Genomic DNA, 25,437 nt, shown 5'->3' with positions numbered 1-25,437 from the left:
ATGTAGAACCACGCAGAGACCTCAAATCAAATCATGCCCCTTAACATCTTAGGTGGTCCCAGAAGCTCTGGTGGAAAGAAGCATAATGGCCAATTAGTGAGAATAACTGAAGAGAAGCCATAAAATATTAATAACGCAACAGAAAACCACGCTTAAAGTCAATCTACTATTGTAATTACATGCTAGGAAGCTAGAGCTCTACATTTTCATTTTATATGAGAAGAATTAGATTAAAAGAAAGGTATACTTAAAAGCACTCTGTAACTGTCTACTATGAATCGTAGTTCAGAGGTTCAGCATCATGGGGTAGATAGTGCTGGCAAAACAAGATGCTCATCAAATTCCCGTTCTTATACATTGAAAGAAAATTCTGAAAAAAACAATCAAAAATGCCCCTTTGCTTGTCAAATTGAAAGGATTAGGGTTAAAAAGATAATCCCATAATCTTATGTTTTGGTAGCCTCAAAAATATTTGGTACACAGCTCCGGAACACAAACTGAAAACAAAAAGCAACTTAATCAGGGAAATTGACTTTTTCTTAACGAGTCCTGAAGAAGGGATTGTCATGTCACACACATCTTGCACAAAAAATCTCAAAATCCATGTATTTTTAAACCTACACAACAGATGGAAATTCAAAAGTTACTTTCTTAAAAAGTATTTTGAAATGGACTCATAAAAAATTATTCCAGCCAGCTTCCACAGCTTGCACTTATCTCTGCTTACAGCAGTCCAGTAGATTAAAATTCAACCTTTTTGTCAAATACCATTAAATTTAAAGTAACTTTAAATGGTTACCATCTTGTTAGAGTTAATACATTTCATTGTGTCAATTAGGATGTGTTTAACTATTAATATAAGACACTCATCTTCATATCTTCATCTTACAATAGGCACATCAGTTGTGCTGACCCTTTGAAGCTGGCCTATCTAATTAAAATATGCTTTTTAATTATACTATATGAAAATGCTGTTTCAAAGGTCTCATATGCTTCTCTACAGAGAGAGACAGCCTGAAGTAAAGTATCTTCATCTTGATTTTTAGAAACTGAGCGCTCAGACTGGTGACTGCTCGGGAAGCTGTGTTTCGGGGGCACCGTACAGTGCGGGTCGCAGAACAAAACCCGCCCCAGGAGGAGCAGGGCTGGGATGCAGGCACTGAACCATGATGCTCTAAACAAAAGAGCATTTGCAACAACAATGAAGCTGTGGTTCCCACCACGCTCTGCACAACTGTAATTATCTTGACGTTCAAGGCCAAGTGCCTCAGTCTGGTGCTCAACTGTCGAAACTTTCAATCATCACAACACAAAGAACAGGGGCACAAGAAACTATTCTATGCTTTTTTCCTTCTAACAGGGTATCACGCTGATACCCTCATCTCTGCACCCAACCATCCTTCCTGCCACTTTCCCTTTGTTTATCCACTGAAAAAAATTAAAATGTCTAATTTGGGAATTATAAATATGTATACAGAAGTCCAACATGTTTTTCATAATTCAGTCTTACTGCTTCCCAGTTCTGTTTCCCAGTATTTTTATTTGCAGACAGGAGAAAAGGAGCCCCATTACCTTGATCCTTGGGAGCTAAATTTCTTTTTTGTTTTGGAAGATCTAAAATATTTCACTTCAGATGTCCTGGAATTCGTTTTTTTTTTGTCTTCACCTCTGATCTGCTGTGAACACTGTGAGGGGCTTTCCAGAACATAAGGTATACTGGAAAAAATACTATCTCATTATGATTTTATCTTCTGTACAAATAACTTACAGGCAAGTTGTTGGGTTTTTCTCCTCCTTTCTCTCCTCCTTTTTCCTTATCTGATTTGTTTTCAGTGAGAAAAAACCACCACCACTTAAAGGATAGTCTAACATATGGGTTGTTTTGACATTTAGCAAGTGTATATTTGGGTAATGAGAATGCAGCTTAAAATTTTATCCAGCTAACCTTTTTGAAATAAAACTATGAGAAAAAAAAAACCCCAAATCTTACGTTACACAAGGCTCAACTTGGCTAAATTAATAAAAACGCAATTGTAAACTATGGTCACAGAGAAATTTGCAGTTGTTTAATAAACTATTTAAAATATTTTAATTAAAACAAACCTCCATGTGTGTGATTTCTGTCAGACCAATGATCTGCAATGCATATATATGTTCACAGTTATGACAGTGTGTGGGAACTTAGCTACATCAGTGAGGAGGGTTTTACATGTACCTATAAAATTATAATATCAAATACCTCCACTTTGATTAATTACGCTTCACTTCCCACGTTTTGGGTTTTTTTTTTTTTTTAGTTTTACCAATGATGATAAGAAAGTGCACTTTCAAAGAGCCTGGGAGAATTGTGACTCCCATTTAGGTGTGGTAACAGAAATACCATTAATACAAAACCAGGAGAACAATTCAAGAAACTGCTCAAAATTGACATAGCAATATACAAAACGAAAGACAACAGGTTAAAGACAATAAAAGAGATTTCACATGTGCTAGAACAAAGGGAATCCTAAATTTAGACCAGTCTGCTGTTAACCAGGATGCTAGTAGGAAACCTGAGGTGCTCGCTGTGTATCTCTCCCCCACTGGACACCACTGATAAGCTCATACTTGTAACACATTTCCTTGCCAAGGGGTGGGAAGAGAGGTCAGGTGCCGGAGGCAGGCAGGTGCCCACGCCAGGTTAGCAGCTTGCCTTGCTCATGCAAAGCCAGCTGCCTGACAGCAAACAGGAGCTTAGCTGGGCATGGTGTCAGGGTCAAATGTGGTATTTTCACAACAGGTATTTAATGAGATTTGACTTGGAAAAAAGAGACTGAAGTCAATGTTAGCCATGGTAGGGGGGTTGGACTAGCTGATCTTCAGAGGTCCCTTCCAACCCCAAACATCCTGAGGTTACACCTGGCCATCAGGGCTTGATACTAAACACCGGCATTGTAGAAGAGCTGGGGAAGCACTTTTTGCACAGCTGCAACCCTGTCCCACCACAGTCTGGGCTTGCAGGCCTCTCATATCTGCAAACCTTGACTTCGTACTGTGCAGCCCACAACCAAAATCCTACCTTCTCTCCATATTCCACCATGATCTCACAGACACCGAGGGCATTAAGGGCAAGCAGTTGTAAAAATGTAACTGTGAGAATGGAACCATCCTGAAACAGGTTACTGCCTAAGTTATCTGGTTACTGAATTTTAGCTATGTGCTACTTTTACTTTTTTTTTTTTAATTACCAAAGTCTGGGAGAAAATGTAAAATGATCAGTGATAGACTCTTCAGCTGACAAATGAGGGGAGTGGCTAAATGAAGGGAAGAAGAAGCCAGCCCCACAGCTGTCTTATAGAGAAGCAAAAGAAGAAAAGCTGTAATCAGTAAGGAGGATTTCCTAGACCCTGAACTGTTTGGAAGAGCTGAATTCATAAGTATACTGGAGATAACTACTAAGGTAGCTCCTGAAGCCAGAGCTAAGTGATTACATTGGTGTGTGACCTGCTGCTTGCTTCTACAAAGCACCCATCGTGCCTCCACTGCACGAGCACCCAGGAAGAACATGAGTCCTGTCAAATAATTCTAAAACTAATTAAAAAGAACAAATACAACATTAAGTCTGTAGCTAGGTTTCCACAGGACAGCAAAGGACTTTGACCAGTGCAAATACTTCCATGGGCAAGGAAGACAAGACACAAGGCTCCAGAAAAGGCATCCAAACCCTTAGCACTTGCAGCAGTTCAGCTGAATCAAAGGCCATCCCATATGCAGCATCTTGGGGTGAGGGGCAAGGAGGGTTTGGACATGACTGAGAAGACTGTGGAACTTTAAACAGCAGCTAGTTTATGCACATGAGGATGAAGGTAATGCGATAAAACTCTTTGCCTGGGTTTAAGAAAAAGCATAGCAGATTGCTGTGAAGGCTGTAGGCCATGTACAGCATTTGAGAACTAAACTGTCAACAAATACACCACAGTAATCCAATTAGGAAAGGCTTTCTGCGTCCTGACAAGTGAGCGTAGGTTTAAGATTAGCTGAAGGACATATCCTCCAGATAAAAACCCACCCAGAGAAATGGTAGACCTCTTCAGGGAGTCCTGATATATACTCCAGATTTGCAACATTCATCTCCTGTGACTTGGTGACAGACATGGACAGGAATGTAATCAACAGAAACATGACAACAATAGACTTCAGAATTTGACTGAAATTTTTTACTCTGTTTTTATTGTTTCAGTTATCTTCTGGAGCAAGCAGTCATGCAGTTGTGATATCGGGGCCACAGCCTCAGGTCCAGCCCAGCATCACTTGGGTCCAGCCAGAAGGCTGTGGCATGCTGGCCCTATCCCTGCATACATGAACAGCAAACCTTGCCACAAAAACAAGCAAGGACCTGTTTTAACATGCACAGCAAATATCAGAGTTAAACACACCAGACAAGTGGGCACGCAGACTTCTGCTGAGAAGCTGTGTCAGGAAAGAAATGTCTTAGACAGGCATCTCTCCCACGGTTCCAGCCGTGAGCAGCCCAGGAATGGCCCTTTCTCAGCTGCTCTTGACCTGCCTTTGATGCAGCCCAGGACACAATTGGCTTTCTGGGCTGTAAGAGCACATTGCCAGCTCATGTCCAGCCTCTCATCCACCAGCACTGCTGAGTCCTTCCTGGCAAGGCTCCTCTCAATCTGTTCATTCCCCAGCCTGTGTTGATACTGGAGTGCTCCAACCCAGGTGCAGCACTTTGCTCTTGGTCTTCTTAAACCTCATGAGATTCCCATGGGCCCATTTCTCAAGCTTGTCCAGGTCCCTCTGCATGGCATCTCATCTTTCAGGTGTGTCAACTACACCACTCAGCTTGGTGTCATCTGTAAATTTGCAGAGGGTGTGCTCAATCCCTTTGTCTATGTCATTGATGATGACAATAGATAACAATAATGATAGCCTTTTCCACATTTTACACCAGTCATGCTCTGAAAAGTGTTTGGAGGATTTAAGCTCTGCTTCTGGACCATCCATTGCAGTGCTTACAGGGTCCTTGCCAGGCACCTGTGCTTGGGGGCTTGGAAGGGGCTGGGAGGAAACAGAGGCCCCTGGCTGTATGCAACTGCTGCCAACCCTGGGGTCACAGCTTGCCATGTCTACACCGACCAAGATGCCTGCTTGTTCAGTAAAGGCAGAAATGGGCTGATGAGACAGAGAAAGCTGAAGATGGATGGAAAAGACTGTGCTGGGACATCAGCCAAGGGGTAATAATTGTAAGGATGGATCTTACAAGCAAACTGTTACTTATCTTTCCATGACATGTGAAAAAGCTGCAGAGAGTCACAGGTCCACAGCAATATGGTGTTGCTGTTATGAAGACCTAGTTTCAGTACAAGCATAACAATAATGGTATGGCATAGCACTGCTGAAAAAGAAAAAATTTAGAAAAATATCTAAACCTTCAACACTGTCCAGACCTTCACTGAGATGCAAACACCCTCCACAAGCTTTTTCACAGTATTGCCATACAGAAACTGCAAGGTAAGGCAACCAGGCATTCTAACTGAGGCACTGAGAAACAATGAAAGTTTGTCAGCAGTCTTCTTCAACTTTTCCTGCATCCAAAATCAGCAGAAAAACTTAATAAAAACCCATTAAGGGTTCAAATTCTGGAAATACTGCAAATCACCCAGCACTCTAATAACTGTAATTCTATTTAAACTCTTAAAATTGACTATATGTTTTTTAGAGTATTAGACCTTGCCTAGGTTTTCATCTCTTTAGTATATAAAACCATCCAGTAGCACAACTCTGAAGACCTAGCCTAAAGGATACTGTTAAGGTAGCAATGATGCAAAACATTTCAGTACCTTCATTGTGTTTCCTCAATATTTGAATGAAGTATCAGAGAGATGACCCACGAAGCTGTCACGTGGCAAGGACAACATCCCTACATTCATGGCAATGCTTGTGAATGACACAATTTCTTATTTGGTGTTTTGTATTAAAGAAAAACTTGGTCACAGCTGCTTGAAAGTGCTGTCAAAGCCCCACAAGCCCCACAAGGATAGTCACAAAACCATGGACTTTCATAAGCTAAACAAGGAGTTAAAGATGCAGTGAGGAACCTGAAGGAATCAAATTTAGATTTGCTGTACAGGATTTGGCTGTTACACACCTGTGATCTCACCGAACTGCAGAAGTGCAACTGAGAGTGGAATTTCAGACCTTCTTGCACAAGATAAACACTCATTTTGACTACTGTACCTGCCAGATTTCTCTACCCAAAAGGTGAAATTCCCCGAAATAAGTCTCTCTGGCCTGAAAAATGAGAATCTGGTATCAGTTAGCTGAGAAATTACTATCTGAAGAATGGATATAAGTAAAGATAAAGCAGAAGATATCCTCACATTTACTTTTATGTTCTGTGTTTGCAAGAGCCAAACACTGAGAACTTACTAAGCAATATGATTAGGGACTTCTGGCAGGATGCTAAGAAACCAACTACAATTTCCTTCTCATTATACAAAGTCAGAATTCATAGCAGGCACATTAGATGTCATGATTCCTCATGTCAATATGGGATCACAAATACAAATTAGGAGGGAAAAAAAGTGTAACAAGCAAAAGATCTCTAATTGCTGTATTTGATTACTAGAAGATTTACGACCATGGAAGGTTTCTCCTCTCTCTGAAGTGAAATCCAAGGAGAGTTGCAAAGGATATGGGGAATTCTCCAATGATCTTTTTCCCTTACAAACTGCTCCTTTCTAGGGGCTGTGTAGCAAAAGAGGCAGAGAGAATGTGATAATGCTAAGAAGAATTGTGGGAACATTAATTCCCTTCCTTATTTCAGGGGCTGATGGGGTTTTTTTTTCAATTAGAGTGCTTTTGTTCTGTGTCAATTAAATTTTGCTTTTTGGGAACATGACCATAGAGGAGAACAGTCTTGGTGGCCACTGAGCAGAAGGACTGTGAGCATAGACCTGGAGGAAGCACCCACTCACGGCAGGGCTGGAATAGTGGGAATTCACCCCAAAAAAGTGCTGACTTATGGCCACAGTGGTGTGCTCTGTAGGAGGCACCAGGATAGGGCTGGAAGTACAGCTCATGCAGGAACTGCTGTGGCACCCATGCCTCCAAAACTGGTGTGGATGACACGATGCATTCGCACTTCAGGTTGCCCCCTGGGGAGTACAGACAATTCCACCTATGTCTAAGCCTTCACCTACAGCTCATCTCAGATGCTTCTGCAGAGCTCAAACATATATGAAATGAAGCTGGAAAAATGACACAGGCTTTATATAGTGTTCATTAAATTTGTTTGCTTAACTAAAATTATGTCCTTTAACCCTTCAGCCATGAACACAGCTCTCTGCCATCAATGGCACAATTATTAGTGTGTACATTGTTCACTTCTCTACATTAATTTGTATGTAAAGAAAAGAAGTTGAAGAGGTTGTAAGTCTGAAAAAATATGATTAAAAATATATGTACTTCCTCACTCACCTCCTTACATCATGGGAAGTGAAGGGAATTCCAAATCACCCCAGCCTAGCCAGTAATCAGGTTTCAGAAATACCTTGTAGAAGCTCAGTTTACCTTAGTGCCCGTAACAGAAGACTCCTGAAGACAGAGAAACTTTCATCATGTATAAATGACTAACAATTACATCAAAACAAATGGAGGGCTTCAAAGCTGGGTGGAAAAATGGAGGGAAATTCCATCCTATTAAGATAGGACATAATTGTCTTGTACAGGAAATAAACACTATATTTTTAGCAGGTGACCAGTCAGATACAATCAGTACAGGGTTATGATTGTGTAGTGATTTCTCATCAAATTGCAGCCTATCTCCCCAGAGAGATGACAGATCTTAGTATCTTCTTATAATTTTTTTTCTATGTAGGCTCTTAACTAGGAAACGGAAACATGAGAGCTCCCAAAGCAGGCTGCATTTCATAGACTATTACCATCCATATTTCATCTTTTACAATTAATTCAAAGATTTGTAAGAACCTCATACTGGTATATTACTACACTGCATTAGTACCATGATAAAACTTCAGTAACACCAGAATCTTCCAACCTTCAGACTCAGCAATTCTCTGCTCATTCCAATTTATGGCCACTGCATTCCATGAGCCAAGACACACTGCTGCTATTGAAATCCATGCTATTTACATATCAAATAGATAGAAAATCTGGATTGCTGTAAATAATAAATTTACATCCAAGCTGAAAACACAGTATTATGATTAATAGATATAAACTGAACTTGCAAATGGATATGAACATATTTAAAGCAAGTATTAAAACCATAGGTAAAATAACAATATTAAGAGGAGATTGGGACAAAATTCAATAATGCATCTTCATAAAATATTTCTGGTAATAGGTTACTTGTTGGTAACATTTTCAACCTTGCTCTGTAAAGGGGATGAACATCAACCAACTAATGGCCACTATACGTAGGTAGATGTTTGGGTTTGATGAACAAAACACTGTCATGCAACATGGAACCCAAAGGCATCAATGTCATGTAAACAAACCACAGAGCAGATACTGAATTTCTACTGCATTCACTCAGTAATAAAACAGAAATATTCAATAATATTTGTATCAATTTATGGGATAAGGTATTCCAGATTCCTCTTTATCATGGCTGGAAGTGTTTTTCCCTGGCCAATCTGAATGTGATCAAACTGTCCTTCCAAAGAAGAAAGTGTTTCACTCAAGTGTAGTTAATTCTGACAGCAAAGCTATAAGCAGTGCTCACTCCTTAACTTTTGACCACCTTAATACCCTGGTAGCAGGACAGTTAATTTTTAACTCAACAACTATGCACTGAAAATAGACTTACAGATCAAATCTTTCTTTGTGTATGAATAATATGGAGCTTCTCTTCTAAATATGTACTGTATTTGTTCTGACTACAGCATTAAGTATTAAACATGTTAATCAATTATTTATATAAGCTTATTATCTTTCATTTTTAAATGATATTTAGCCTTTTTTTCTGAAGATTTCTAGCAAGAGATTCTAAAAATGTGGTGGAATGAATGATGGAATTCCAAAACTAAGACATGGATGCATTAACATAATTTTTATGCATATCTTTGGTTAATGAAACTTGCTACTTCTAAGCATTCCTATTTACAGTATCATAGTTGCAAACATTTTTAATGAAATCTACTGATTGTAAAATCTATTTTGTGATGCCCAGTTCTCTGTGTATTGGATAATTATTAATGGATATTATTAATGGATAATGAACTTTATAATGTATTTCACTGTGGAAGTCATTCATGAGAAGCCTGGCAGGAAAATAACTCCTCAACAAACACCAGTTATCCCAACCATCTCACAGTTCTATTCAGAGTTTCTCCCATCAGGAAAAATATTTGTCCCCATCTTCTTAGAAAGGTCCTGCTGCCCTAAGCCCTGCATAAATTTCAGGGAGCACCTCCTGTCGCCCATGCTGCAAAAAGCCCACTTCCTGCCATGTCCCTGCTCACTAACTCCTGGCTCCTTCCACAGTCACATTTTTGATGACAGACCTGAGGCAAAAGTCAGAGAGAGTGAAGGAAAACCCTTCCACCTGGAGGGCTAGATCCACATCATCTAGATTTTTTTTACATCAGAACTTAAATAATTTATGTTTTCAATATTTTGTAACTTCAGCAGTGAGAGGCAGTGTTGGGAACCAGCCCCCTCTGCTTCATCGCTTGTTTGCAGGGGTCACAGCAGACATTGCTGAGCTGTCAGTGTAAATTACAGCCGGCAGCACGTCAGTGCAGAATGCTCAAATGCATGTGCAATTTCGAATACATAAATAATCCCACTGACTTTACTGAAGCACCAGAAAACATTCACCTAGTACTATTTCGTAACTTCTCAGGAGTATTTGAGAAGCAGCACTTTGATCTTTATTAGCTGTCAAGTCCATGATGAGGCAAAGTACGTTCCTCAGTGGGCTGTGGAGACAGGCCTGGAAGCAGCTACGTCCTTCTGGAGTTTTATCTGAACATTTACAAGCCACAACAGACTTACAGCATTTCCCTTAAGTGTGTATTATTGCAGCTTTTTGGGAACAAGAACAATCCTAATGCTCTGTGCTGGCTGATGATCAAGGGCTGAGGAGCTCCTATCGAGGCTGTCCACCCTGGTATGCAAAGGGGCCTGGAACGGGTTTACATGCACACCCAGGAACCAGGAGATGTGTCCCACCTTCTTCCTTCCAGACAGAAGAAATGTGTTTGCATAAAGCATTTTGAGCAGAAATTCACACAGTGCAAATCTCTTCACAGCTGACAGTCCCCCTGCATGACCTGGAGCAAGGCATGGTTCCAACCACCATGCAGGCACAGAGATATGCGATTTACCCTAAGTGACACTCACAAACCTTTTCCTGACTAGAAGGCAGCGCCAGGAGTTTTTCTCCTTTTGACTAAGAATGCCAGCAATTTCAGCTTGACACAGAGCTGGCCTGGCTGATGGTCTAACATATAAATCATGGGTCAAAGATAAGATAAACACATACCGGTGTAGTCCTCGTAGCACTCACAAGTGTAGCCCCCCTCTCGGCTTCGACACAGCCCATTGCCCCCGCAAGGGTTGGAGTAGCACAGATCAATTTCCGTCTCACAGTAGTCCCCCGTGAAGCCCAGGGGGCATCGGCACCGCAGCCCGTTGATGGGGTGGATGGGGCGGAACAGGACGGTGTTGGAGCTGATGAATGGGGCCGAGCTGTCAAACTTCAGCACAGAGACACACTTCATGTAATTCTCACAGGGCTCACGCAAGCAGATGTTGTCGTCGAAGGGCAGCACCCTCTGCGTCGAAATCATGGTCAGCAGCGTCCTGTTGAGGTAGATCTGCTCCTGCAGGTCCTCAGAGGGGAAGAACTTGTTTCGAATGCCACCAGGGAGCAAGGCTGAGAAGGTCACGTTCAGGATATTGGAGCTGACATCCGTGTCATTTTGGATGTTGAAAACAAAGATGCCATCCTTGGCAGTGGAGAGCACAGTTGCCACCCCCTCCACAAACAGGGACAGGAGGGGAGAAAGGAACCTCTCCTGGGACATGTTCTCCAGCCGCACTGTGATGCTGTTGGTGAGCATGTCGTCCGTGATGATGGTGACACGCAGGGTGCAGACCGCAGTGACACTGTGAACACCATCTGAAAGGAAGAGAGAAAGACAACAGCAATGTCAGAGAGCAGGCTTCAACCTATGGACAGGGAGGCTCCCACAGTCTCCTGAAAATAAAACAGACCTGCAGGGCAGTCAGTTCACGGCACCAGGATGAGACAGGGAAGTGTACCCATCTTCTGCAGTGACTACCCATGCCTTTTCTCAGGAAAACAAAATAAAATTTCTTAAGAATTGTAATTCAAAAGTACTCGAGACATCTCAAAGAGGCCAGAACACCTGGCAAAGATCCTAGGCAAACAACTAGCAAGGGTTAGTGTGGAAACAGTCTGAGGGCCCTATGATGGCCAAGGGGGAGCCAAGAGGAAGGGGACTCTCATGACAGTGACTGCTAGTCTACAACACGTGCTGGGAAGCTGTTGCTTTTCACAGCACAACACCAAAATTATCTTCTTCAGGTGTGGTCTCAGGATTTAGGAGCCAGAACTCTGCACAGACACAGAATTGTGACCAGACCTTCAGATACAAGTCATCTAAGAAAGCAAGTCCTCACATTTGAATGTCGGAACTTCTTCATTTCTCACATGTAACTTCTTAAAATATTTTATGAACATTAGAAAAAAAACTTAAATAAAATATGCCTGCAGTGAAAAGCAGACATTTAAAAAATCTCCCATTTTATCCTTCCTTTAAGGCATTTCTGATACTGCTGTGGTTGTTCTGCAATAAAACACGTAATTATAAAAATATAGCACTAATACCTGACACTGGACGGAGAGATGCCACTGTAAAATTTCAGTACACCCTGAGGCTTACAGTAATGCTGTGAATGTACAAACTCTACATTATTCTGTCATTATGGAAAATAATTATGACACAGTGAGTGCTAAATTTAATCCAACTTCAATGCAAGTGTGGAATGGGAAGTTGCATCATCACTGAAATCAAATCACCTACTTTAAATCTGTCTCCTCACTAACATTAGGGACTCATTACAATACAGATCATATTACAGAAAATATGGTTAGTATTAGAGCAGCATCTAGAAATCCCAGACAAGATCAAGAGTGGCTTCTGATAGGAAATGTTCCTTCTGAAAGATGTCATAGTGTAAATAAACAACCATAAATGGGCATGAGTTAACCTCATGAGAGAGATTAATTGGTTAGAGTGGCCAGTATCAGGCCCAGAGTGGGGTTAAGAACCGAGCCCAATTCCCCTAGGCCACAGCTCAGTGGTCACAGTCTTGGTCTGAAGCATCCCAGCAACAATCATTACACAAGTAACCTGCTATTAGCCTGATTTCAATTAAAGGTATGTGCAGAAATGGATTTTGAATCACATCAATGTAAAATTGCATCAGGAACTGCATTTGAATCAATCTTAACTCAGTGTGAGATCAAAATTCTAACAGCATAGAGTACTAAATGTCATTTTGCAAAGGTTTGTTATCTCAAAGTGTAACTTTATGGTCATGCAGAAATAGAACAGTAAAAATAATTCTGATTTCTTTCCTACTCACTTCACCACTTCATCTCAAGTAAGGTTTTGTTTTAAAAAGAAATGTATTGTTGAAAGATTTTTTTCTCCAGTATTATAGCAGCAATATAGTAAATTACAGCAGCATAATTAACAAAATGGCTTTTGACTCCCTCCTCTTATCAGGTTGCCTGTAAAAGCTCAGTTGTTGACTCTTTTCCCCACTGAAGCAGCTTTTATGCAATTAGAAAAATCTCTTCTTCTGTGTGCTGTTTAACTACTGCCAGGCTAAAACTAGTCAGCCAGGAGGGGTCATTGTCTGGGGTGATCTGTTTGACTTCTCCCAGGTAACAAGCGACAAGGCAAGAGGAAATGGACTCAGGTTGCTCCGGGGAGGCTTAGATTGGGTATGAGGAAAAATGTCTTCACCAGATGGGTGGTCAGGCATTGGAACAGGCAGCCCAGGGAAGTGGTGGAGTCACCGTTCCTGGAGATATTTAAAACATGTGTAGATGTGGCCCTTAGGGACATGGTTAAATGGTGGGCTTGGCAATGCCAGGTTAATGACTGGACTTGATGATCTTACAGGTCTTCTCCAAACTCAACAATTCTATGATTCTATGTGTCCATCACAGAAGTTCACATACCAGCTTTCATATTCTCCCAGGTTTGCAAAAATCTTTATCTTCTCTCCCTCAGACTCGTTCCAGAAATGTGTAGTCTCAGCTTCCATCAAGACCCAAAGCAACCTTTACAAATGATTGGTAGCCAAAATCCTCATTGCAAACTCCTCCTACACGGTCTGTGGATTTCTGGCCAATAGACAGTACGGGACACCAGTATTGTCATAAATGACATCCTCAGACTAGTTTACCCATGTCTATGAACTGCACAGCTCATTCCCCTAAAAGGCCAAAACAAACTATTCACTTTTTTTCATATAGCAATTGACATTTGCCTGGTTTGTCCCATAGGGTGCCTGAACTATCTTGCTATTTGTTGCACAATATGCTACAGAAGTTCTCTCATACCAGCCAGAATGCTGGACAATGGGTCCTTTTTTAAAGAAAACACTATGATCTATAGCCCATGGTATGTATAGTAAGAAGACAAAATACGATCCACCGTCTGACAATGCAGTAGAGTCTACAAACTGTCATAATCAATATCAACTGTCACAATACGCAAGAGCTTCCCAGCATTCACAACAGCTATTCTGACACAGTTAATAAATCACTGGAAAAAGCCTGGTGTCAGATACCACACAGCCTCCTTGTTCCATGGGCAGCACAAAAGAAAACTGGGCACAGACGTATAGCTGCAAAATGAAGTTGTGTTTTAAAAGCCAACTCAGCTTTGTGCAACCCTGTTGCAGAGCATTAAAATAAAAAGAGAGTAAAAAAGGAGCAGAGCATGTGTACTATAGGCAACAAAAGAATGGCACAGCTATAGAGCTGGCTGGACAAGCGCCTCTTTCATATCACCAGTGAGGCTGAGAGCAGCATCACAGGATCTGATCATCTATTCATTCAGAAACTCAAGGAAAGTTGAAACAATCTGTGGTTTTATGAGACCAAATTAGTATCTATTCTACTTTCAATAGACAACTTTCGCTTTGAGGGCTGGAACAAGTGCAATAAAGAAAGAGGAAATCTTGTCTTTTTTGGGAAATGAATTAAGCCTTAAATACCCAGTAATGTATGTGCTTTGAGATTTACAAGTGAAGCACTCCATGAATGTTTAAAAGGTTTACTGCCAGGAATGTCAGAAAATTGTCATTAGGAAGTAGTATTTTATGGGGTGGCAATACTTGACGGCCTTCAGTGTTTGAGATGCCCACCATATCCAGCTTCCAATCTGCTAAAAAGGCTCAAACAATCTGAGTTTCCAAAGGTCTTACAATACAGCTATAAGAAGTCCCTATCATGTTATGGCAGGTGCAAGATGGTTTCAGTCAGGGGTGTGAAACAACCTTCAAGTTGCTACACTGGAAAATTCTGGCTGCACTTTACTCTTTGGAGCAGACCTTGGCACAGATGAGTGCACACACATTCCCCAGGCTTAGCTGTCACCAGTTCTCACAGCCATCATGTGGGGGCTTCAGCAAACTGGCTGGATGCAGGAGTCTTCCTGAAGGAGCTCTAAACACTCAGATCATGCTGGCAGATGGGATGTGCAGGCATCCTGCTAAGAGTGATTTGAGCAGACAGTCTGGATCTTAGCAGCCCAAGTCACCTGGATAGCCTGAGGAAAGGGAAACACAGGACAGACCAAGGAAAAAAAAAGGATTCAACCAATCCCTTTGTTGGCTTGGCTCCTAAAACCCTGTACCAATGGCTTTTGCCACTTTGTCCTCGAGTTTCTCTTCCATAAAATAGGGATAATAGCACTTAACATGCACACTGTGAAATAGTGGGTACAGATGATGAAATGCTGAGACACTGGGGTGACAAAAGCAACACAAATGTCCTTAAGAAATCATTAAAGGTTTTTTTAAAAGCTGTTGCAGCCAAGTTTATCAAAAACAAGGTGGAAAGATTAAATAAAGCCCCTAATGTCTCACAGACCAGTGAATGAACAAAGGGAATTCTGAACAGCCCAGTGGCTTCACCAAAAATGTGTTCATTAAAAATGTGGTACCTGCACACTGAATTTTTATCCTGGCAATATTATTCTATATACAATTTCCACAAAAGGGCTCACCAGAAGGTGGAAATCAAAGCAGACTGTTGTCTTTTGAGTCATTGTCATTGCTGAAGAGGATACTTAAAACTAGAATTACTCATCTTCATCCTTCATCAAATTAATGAAAAGATCTAATAGCTAACACATACCCTCATGCATTACAAAGAAAAGAGAAGATAAGAAAGGCTGACGAAAGCTTGATGCATTCTAAAATATATTAATAACTAGAAAATCAACTAAATAGGCATTGTTTCATTATTATTTTTACTTGACAGCAAATCTTATCAAATCTGATACTTTAATCTCAGCTTTCTATCTTCTGGCAGTACATAAACCAAAGAATTTTATTATGTAGAAATGTAAACACAGCAAAGTTTAACTGAAATGCATATTTGACAATGGCAGCACCTGGCCAGAAAGGTTCTTTTGGGTTTTTTTTTAAGTTCGCAGAAATAAAATAATGAACACTTTTTTTAGCTTATTACATACAGAAGTCTTAGTACCAATTTTGAAAGCTACATATTTTATACAAACACTTCAGCATTGGAGATTTCTTTCACAGATATACCAACCCAAATCCATTCTAACTTTGCTTTATAACACATCTGGAAACAGCAGAAGTCAGTCTTTATGACAGCCATGCAAAATCCCAGGCTAGCAATCCATAGGTTCAAATAACCTCTTGCTCTTCCCAACTCATAAGAAGCAGCCATGGCCATGGGTAGCAGCCACTGCTTGGTAACAGGCCTTGGAATGATCAAAGCTCCATCCCCATTGTTTCCAGCCATGCCTTTACACATGGGAGTTAATACATACCTAGTCCAGCACTAAGCCTGGAATTACTGATGAGGATGCTGTGCTTTTAGCGTCCTCTCCACTGCCTGGGCAGCAGTAGCATATCAGTAGCACCAGGTCACAGAAATGAATACTGCAGGCAATGCTTGGCTGTCTGAGCAGGGCTGCCACCCAAACCACAATTCCCATTGAGCAAACAGCAGTAAAAAATCAGCAGGTGTCAATAAAAGTGAGGCAGAGTATACAGTCCTGCACTGAGCTTTAGTTTGCCTCAGAGAATCTGCCAGCATTGCAGGTCTGAGCCCTTTCCTTGCATTGTGCTTCTACCACCACAGAAGCAGATGCATAAAATTTCAGTGTGTTAATATTGTCCCTTCCAAACCACTCCTTAAAATATCTTCTGTGTTATGGAAAAGTTCAGGAGCTTATAATGCAAAGAAAATATCCCGAAAGAAAATAAACTGCACAGAAAATGGCAGGTGGAAACTTAAGTAAGAGTCCTTGCTGAAACAGCAGGAAAACACTACCAGAAAGGAAAAGGAAAATGGGCATAATTGTGAATTTACAGATACCCATCTCAGGGTTTTCCCAGTTAGCAAGCAGCCTCACTGAGGAAGTGTTTCAGGATAGAAAGTATGTATGTGACCCCAGTTTCAGTGTCCCCTCGGGGCACCTTGGAAAAGGAAGCAGGGGCTGGTTTGGTCTTAGCTTTCCAAAAGACAAAAGCAATGTCCAGAGGCAAATGTCCTCTCTGTGTCCCTAAAGAGCCTCTGTTTTGTGGCAGGAACATATCAAAGTGCAAAGGTCTCTTTTCCTGGAGGAAAGTGATCTTAAATGGTGCAGTAACAGAAAAGTAACATCCATGAGAAACACACTCCATCACTTGCTTTGTAAAAACATAAACATACTGTGTATAATATCCTATTATTTCTTAGGCACTAATTAATCCTGTCAAAGCCTTCTGATTCTTCGGAATCTGAAACACTGCTGATGAGCAATCCTGCTGTTATGTCAAGTTGGATGTAACAACATGGAGATGACCGTCCTTGGCCACATGAAGCTTATGTTATTGATTTTGTCCCTTTGTTTCAGGCTGCCAGTCAGCCCCCCACATTTAGGAGCACTTACTGCCAACACAAGTTGTGGGCTTTGGAAACAATACATAAAAATAACTATCTGTTATTCATACGCTGCCAAAGGTTCACACTGGAACCACTGCTCTGAAGAATGTCAAAGGCCAGGTCTGCTCCCAAGCCCATCACGCCAGGAAGGTTCCTATTGACTTCAGTGGGCTTCACTCCCTGCCAAAATTAGGCCTAGAGTCATTACCAGCACACTCACACAGAGCTTCACTCCCGACCCTGCAGCCCCAAACAAGAACAGTCTGCCCAGGAAATGGCTCGGGGTTGAAAAATCAGGATGGCAAGAGCAGAAAGCAAAACATGAAGGATGAGCAGGGTAAACATGTAGACACTAGAAACATGCTGCATGGACTGCACCTCCTGAGTGGTAAAGGTGGTAAGGGCTTTCCTAAAATCAGGTGTCTGAATCCATACCTCAACATCTCTCAAATTCCAGAACGGCTGCATTGGCAGATGCTCAGTTTTGAAAACATTAGCCAATGTTGCCCAGCATTATTTGGAGGAAAGAGGGTTTGGAACACCCACAGAAACAGGGAAGACAAAGACGTGTTACCTGGTGTCATGGGGGTATTTTAGATTACAGGGTGAGGCAGCTGAGGCACATGGTGTACGGAAGTACCTTGGCATACCCAGTCCTGACTGAGACATGTCTTTCAGGGAAAAGAAGGTATCTGGGATTAACTACAGCAAGGCTGGCAGACCAATGGAAGACAAGCAATAGTCCACACTGGCAGAGTGAGTGCCAGAGTGTGACTGTGCAAGTGACCAGCTCTCCTTAAACCAGCATTAATCACACTGCCTCCAGCACTCTCCTGCTGCCACTGCAGCAACTCAGAGCACCCAGGGGTCTGCCCCAGGCCATGGGGTATGTACCTGGGTCATGGCTATGCCAGCCTGTGCCTTGTCACTGCACTGCCCCATGGCAGCATTAGCCACATCCCCACTTCTGAAATGATGTCAGGGTCATTGCAAGCAACAGATCCCAACAAGTCTGTTCAGACACTTCCAGGCAAAGCCACTTCTTCTGCTCATGAGCTGCAGGCACTCTTAATTTCAAGTCAAACCTTAATGTACTTCGTTTTGCAAAGATGAATATCTGGAACACCTGGGAAAGTGGGCAGTGGGACTTGGGGCTCTCAACCCACAGTTCCCTTGGCACCAGCCATAGCAGTACCAGCTAAATCAAACAGCTAAAAATACCCAAATTGTGGGAGGATAAATTGCACATAAAGCAACTGTGAATTCCCAATGTGCATAAGAGAAAAAAACAAACCAATTTTTGCATCATTATCTTTAATGTAGCCTGTGCTGTTCAGGATTATTTACTTTGCACACAATACTAAAAAGAAAAAGAGCATGTTTCAGTCTGCAGCTCGAACAGGGGATTAAGGACAAATTGATGCCAACTGGATTGCTCAACATTGTACAAGATTGCTTTTCTGAAACCAGCACCTGCAAGCTGAGAATTTTGAAATGTTAATTGGGTTGAAAACACTAGTCTGGGGAAACATTTCCGGAGGGTAGGAGGTAAAGCAAGTTGGATCTGCCGGCAGGAATAAGCAGTCTTGAATTCTAACTGCAGCGAGGCTGAAGATACACCTAATTTCCTTGAACACCCTCCCACAGAATCACTTCTTGCTCTTCAGGTACCTGGTGCTCATGGGCTACAGCTGCTGTAGGGGATGAGATGCAGGCAGGGATGCAGGAGCAACAAGCTGAACAAGGAAACAAGTCTCTGTCCTGAACAGAAAGCACAAGTAGAAGGGATGCGGGTACTTAGAAGTATGATATGTGGGAAGATAGCATGAGTACACTAACAACCAGCACCTTACAGACTATTTAACTGATGAGGAGATTTTCCTTCTAGCTAAAATGCAAAGCCATTTTCCTTCTGGGCTCTGCACATTTCCCTGTACCTCAGCTGGTTTTCCTTGTTAGCAAGGACTGGCCAGACTCCCCTGCCCAGCTGTGCATGGTATCGGGGCCGGCTCCCCACCTGCCTTCCCAGTAGCGCATCCTGTCCCGCTCTGGGCCACGCCAGCCTCGGGCAGGGTGTGCACAGCCCAGGAGCCCTGCCCCGCTCTCAGCCATGCCAGCCCCTGGTGGGATGCACAGCCCAGGAGCCCTGCCCCGCTCTCAGCCATGCCAGCCCCTGGTGCAGTGCACAGCCCAGGAGCCCTGCCCCGCTCTCAGCCATGCCAGCCCCTGGTGCAGTGCACAGCCCAGGAGCCCACCTCACTGCTGCTCCACAGCCAGCTGTGAGCCACAATGCAGGTTCCAAACTCCAGCTAAAGACAAGGATTTCCATTTAATGCTAATGTCCATGGAAACCGTGCATCTTACAGCACTCATCTGAGCTGTTCAGCTGAAAAACCCCACTCAGATGGCTACACCAGATAGATTCATAGACTGACTTGCTGAGGGCTCCAGCACCTCCCATAAAGCTTGATCTTGTTTCATATATAATCAAAACTATTGCCTAATTACTGCAATAATTTTCTCTGAACTTTAAAGGGAGAAGGGTTTATTATAATTTACATTTTAATTCTAATTAAAAGCAAAGCTTAATGTTGTTAGCCAAAGGATAGTTTCCCAGCAGACTCGCATGGCTTGCAGCCACATCTCGCAGTGCGCCGCAGTGGTGGCCGCAGTGGCTTGGGTGGGGCACTGCTGGGCAGGCAGAGATGCCAGCCAGCATTGGGGTGTACGAAGCCCAGGCACGGGGAGCACAGCTGTCCACTCACCCACAGCCAAAGGGCTCTTCATGGGCCTCTCTACCTGCCCAGCTGTAACCAGTGGTACACAGGAGTTGAAGATCCATGAAAGCACTGGACAAACTGAACTGCAGTCACGGGATGCCCCAGTGTTAAATCTCCATTCAGGGCATGGTCTTCAAGTAAATGATACGTTTTGTACAGAGGAGATAAGAGCAGCATGTTTACCCCGAGGTGCTTTTACGTCACTTACCCACTTCAAAACGGAGAGCCCCTGTGTGGGGTGCCTGGCTGGGCTGCTGTGGGGACAACCCATGGGTCGCCATAAAAGCCTCCATTCTCTTCACAGCTACGCATCCCCTGCAAACATTTTTATTCACTGTCTCTGATTAAAGTAAGAACTTTCCCAGGCAAGCCAGAGCTCTACTCAAATCTCTCTCTTTGCAGTTTCAAAGCAAAGATGAAAACTGTTTTGGGGATGGCAAGGGTGAGGTGGGAAGAATTGGGGTGGGGGCCTAGAAGTCTCAAAACTGGGAGCAGTGATAAGGAAACAGCTTCTCTGCCTCACTGTTTGCACCTGTACTGCATATTAGCCACCTCAAAGGCATCCTTTCAAAACAGCATCAGCAAAAGGAAATCCATCAGGCTTATTTTTCTAAATGTCTCCATATTCCCATGTTCCTTTTGCCTGGAAATATGCTCTGCTCCTTGCTGTGACCCACAGTGAAATCACGGGGACACTTCCTGCTGGATGGGGTTCAGGTTTGCTATCTAGAGTGGAAAGAAAAGGAGGGAACAATGAAAGAAAGACAACATTGATGTTTTTCTGATGTCATTGCTGTTTACAGACAAGCTTTCAAAACAGTTACGTATCAACGGAAAGTTACTGATTTATGGGGTGATGCAGACTTGCCCAGCTCTCTGAAGCAGAAAAACCACCAGAAAAATTCAGCTGTGGTAGCTCAACAGGTTGCTGACTCTGCTCATTTGCTGTGGAGACCCACCTTGGGAAAATAAGAGGGTTCTTAGGCATACAGGCACTTCTATTTTTTGGTTTTCTGTGGTTTCTGTCATCCTAAGACATTTGCAAATTAATACAAGGTAAAAACAGAAGGCTATCTCTCTGGGACAGGCCAAGCAGTAATGGCTACATGTCAGCTTCCACATGCACCGGGCACAGGAAAAGTTGGTTCAGCTACTCCTTCTGCCCCAGAAGACTCAAACAGACTCCAACACGAGGGACTCACATAAACAAGGTAACACTCTCAGGCTGCTTCGGTTCCCAAATTTTTTGATGGGAGCAGTGATGGGGGCATGGATGTCCCACCTGTAGCACACATGTCTGAAAGAAAAGGTTTAAGATCCTTTATAACTCTATCTTTTCTCCCTTCCTCTCTCAAGCTCAATTAATGTTCAAAGATTTTTAATAAGAAGTAGATTAAATTCAAGAGAAGAGATGGGGTCCATCACGGTCCATCCACTGGGATCTGACAAAAAATACACCCATCTCTCACAGTCTAAAAAATTTAGACTTTCAACTAGCTTAATTCCATTAAAAATCCCCAGAATGAAAATCTTATCTTCAATAAAATATCACATTTTCCTTCATTTTTGGTTTCAAAGGGAAGAGGTTTTCTTTTTTCTTACTAGATTTTCAGCTGACCAGTTTAGCTGGTCTTTTCTCTTAACTGAGGTCTGCTGACTTAAGCAGAGTAAAAAGCAAATAAACAAATCAGAAACTTGAGGAAATAAATTTAAGCAAATAAGAAATGTAAAATTAAAAAAAAAAATTGCTTGCATCATGTGATTAAAGAAGTAAGAACAGAAAGACAAAATAAACAGACAAAACCACCTTTACCAAACTTCTGTAGTTTTGCGAAAGGGTCACGAGGCACTGGGAGTATTTATAGGAAAAATGCTGTGTACTTTGTCGAGACTCTCTGTTGATAGGCGACCCACACAATCTTTTAAAAATGCAATGCAAAAACAACCCCCCCTTGATTAACTAACCACCTACACATCACTGGCCACTGGCAATGAGATCATGGTGGGTTTGGCTGCATGGTCAACTGAGATTATTCTTGGATTCCTGCCGTTAAAACTAGAATGCTGGACATGAATCAAAAGGGACAAAGCACTTGCTTCCTGTTTCTATAATACTGAACCTGCAGTGGGTATTTTTCTCCCCAAAGCTTTTCCAAAGACAAAAGCAGCCTCCCAGACGAAATGAGGAGAATGCAAGAGCTTGACTCCTATCGCTGCACGTCATCTCAGGAAGCCGATGCAGAGAAAGGGCAGGTCAAGTTATGACAGATGAAAGTGGGTAACAGTGACTTGGAGCCACTGGTGAAACACAGAAACTACACTGATCTTCGAAGTGATACTGTAATCTCAAATGCCTATCTAAGGATTTCTATTCAGCTGAACTGTAGAAATGAAGTCATAACTACATGATTCACTTCTTCAAGAATCAGATAAGATTTTCTGCCAGACACTGTGTAAGACACAGATCTCGAGCAAAATGGGCATCTTGCATTCTAGGACTAATGTAGGACTATCCAACAAATTCCATAAGGAAAAGATTCTCATTAAAGGAATTTACTATAATAAATAAACAGAGAAAAAAATTGTGCTCTCAATACATCCTTGATCTTAGCACAGCATCAACAGGGCATCACCAAGAGGGTGCCAGGCTGGGCTCTGCCAAGCAGTCACATGTTTCTGGCCAAGGGCAGGATGATTGTGTCTTTCTCTGCTGGGTGATGGCTCTTTCCTTCCTATTCTGCCAAATTTGCAGACAATCCAGGCGAATTGTATTTAGTGAGATCAGAGTACTCAACAGCAAGCAGAGCCTTACTACAGGAGCATGCCAAGACCCAGTAAGCATATGCCCATCACAAAGAAGGGCAGAATGACTCCCTGTGACACCTGCATCATGCACAGCACAAAGTTTTACCAGTTCAGTCAGAATTTATTCACCTTTCCAGGCATCCCATTGAAACTAATGCTCCCACCAGATCACTGGACATCTTAACATCTGTAGCAAAGCCTTCTCTTTCAATCCAAGCAGAATTGTAGAAGAAAAGTAGAAGAGAACACACCCAGTGAAAGCTGGACATACAATGACCTTAATGATGCCATGGAAGCAGCACATTTCAACTAGCATGGAATAAACTACCCATGGAAACAGTTTCATTATACATTGAGTTTTCCCAGGGCTGTTTGTATGTTCTACAAAGCCTAATGAATTTATGTATCTCCTTCATTACAGTAACAGTAGATTCCTATTAATATCTTTAAAGGCATTATTTTTCATTGTTTTAGTTATGTTTTATGGAAAAATATAAAATACTGAGTGTATGTGAAATATACTAAAAAACTGTAACCATTAATGTTGAGCCTTAAAATGTAAATCACTCTGGTAAAACATGAAAATCTTTATTCTAGGAATCCTTACCCCTATAATCCCACTGATCTCAGCACAGCCTGAGCATTACAGGATGGCTGCACATGAAACCTTCAGCCCAAGCTCTGAGATTACTGTGGTACAACACCAAGAATGTGCAGCTTCCTGAGAAACCACTGAGTCACAAGGATGAAATTTCACCAAGCACAGAAGAGGTTCATCCTATCACCTTTCTATAAAACATGCCAAACCTGTGTCCTCCATTTCTAAGCATGCAATATGAGATAAATGTTATCCCTGAGAGAATATAAATACTAATTTTATTTTTTAAATATACTTTTAAAAATTTTGTAGTACACACTGTGAAAAGCAGCTGTCTGTAAATCAGGATTTTTCCATGCAAAGAGCTTATCTGAATTCCTGCAGGATGCTTCATACTGTGGAGTCACGTCCCAAGAGCTCAGACAATTGCTGAAGTTTAATTAGTAGAAAGCATTTGTGTTTCAGTGTCCAAAGCACACCTTTTCACCACCTGAGCTCTGAGACCATCTGGAAAGACAGTAGGTCAGTTCTTCGGACCATGCCCTCTTTAGCCCTGTTTGGATTTAGGCTGATATTTCTCTATTTGGCCAGTGCTGAGCATCTTCATGAAAGAACTTCCTAAATGCTGAAAAAACACCCAGTTTAAACACCCGCAGTCACTGCACTGCATTAATAACCCCTGAAAACATCTGACATGGGAAGACTTGCTCCTTCTCTCCACAGGGCCTATCAGAAACACCCTTCTGCTTCCCAGCCTGCAGGAAACCTGCTGATCCGTGAGAGAGGCCCTAAGACAGCCAAATCCTACCCAAGGTGGTGCACAGCTGCAGGACCTTACAGCACTGACTGCTCGAAGCACTAATCTCCTTGAATGTCTCAGAGGTGGGCTCATGTAAAAGGGAACTGGAGCTTCAGTATTTGCATGGAAAGAACCATTTCTCTCTGGACGTGACAGCTGGTGATGGGGAGAAAGGCAAAGCAGCTGTAACCCAGATCAGGAGGTTTATAGGGCTGCCAGTGGGCCCAAACGGCACAGGAAGCAGCAGCTCAATACAGGCCAATATTATTGGAAAGGACAGCAAAATTCACATAAACGTGTACCAGGCAAGGGAGGGCTTCAGAACACTCCAGGTCAGAGGGGGCACAGGCAGGAGGCTGGGTAGGAACAGCGTGGTGACCAGCAGCGATACCCAGCTGTCACCCAACCCAAATGTGCAATTTGTCACATAGACGTCATTCCTCACGTCAGGAAACACAGAGCAAGATGCACATGGAAGTATCGTGACAGCTGGCTGCAATGTCTGGAGAAAGCATCAAGTGGAAAAACAACATTTCTGCCAGGAATCTTCCAAAACTGTAGAAGTTCTTGATCTCCAGCTCAGGCTGACTCCTGTGACTGCCAACAAGATGGGTGCAAGTGGATGCAGCTCTTCCTCCAGCACCCCCAGAAGAGCAGAGAATTGTCCCAGAGAAGCTGGCTTTTACTCCTCTATTTTTTTTTCTTTCAGTCTTCCCAGGAAAAACAAACTGCTGCGTTTGTAGCTACAAGGTCATGGAGCTAGAAAAGGACAGCTCACATGGGCAGTCTACTCTGAGCAGCAATGCAGAAGCAAACCCCAACAGTGCATTTCGTGGGGGGAAACTGTTCATGGGCATGAAGCCCATGGGGTGAGGTGGGTTTGGCCAAGCTCAAGCTTTCATGAACTCTTAACTTCATTACAGCAAAATTTAAAAGTGTTTCCCCCTCTTCCCCTAAAAGAGAACAATCTTCTAATTAAGGATGGATGTAAATAAAAAAAAAAAAGGGGGGCAAAAAATTTTTTTTAAAAAAAGCAAAAAATGCATTAATATTTTAGGATAGATAGATGCATAATTAAAGGCAAAAAGAAAAAATGCACCAAAATTTCAAAGAAAGTTCAAGCTCAAAATAAGATATTCTAGCCCTGAAAAAATGACCAATTTGTCTTTGTGTCCTTTTTGGAGACCTGTTTGGCAAAGAGGACATTTCACAGTCTCCTCTTACAGAAATCCAACGCCACACTCTTGTTTCAGGACTGCTG

At 42.3% G+C, this 25,437-nt stretch overlaps 1 protein-coding gene across 5 annotated transcripts in view; it reads right to left on the bottom strand.

The window, feature by feature from the left end:
- Positions 1 to 25,437, bottom strand: part of CELSR1 (cadherin EGF LAG seven-pass G-type receptor 1) — a 168,427-nt gene that overhangs the window by 88,532 nt on the left and 54,458 nt on the right. For all 5 annotated transcript variants that reach the window (XM_032105934.1, XM_032105935.1, XM_032105930.1 and 2 more), the window contains exon 2: positions 10,505 to 11,143. In XM_032105934.1, coding sequence (XP_031961825.1) covers positions 10,505 to 11,143 — 639 coding nt within the window. The remainder of the gene's footprint in view (positions 1 to 10,504; positions 11,144 to 25,437) is intronic.

The sequence above is a fragment of the Corvus moneduloides genome, chromosome 4 (assembly GCF_009650955.1).
Source record: "Corvus moneduloides isolate bCorMon1 chromosome 4, bCorMon1.pri, whole genome shotgun sequence".
In the NCBI taxonomy this organism is placed as follows: Eukaryota; Metazoa; Chordata; class Aves; order Passeriformes; family Corvidae; genus Corvus; species Corvus moneduloides.
This window is presented reverse-complemented; position numbering and strand designations above follow the sequence as displayed.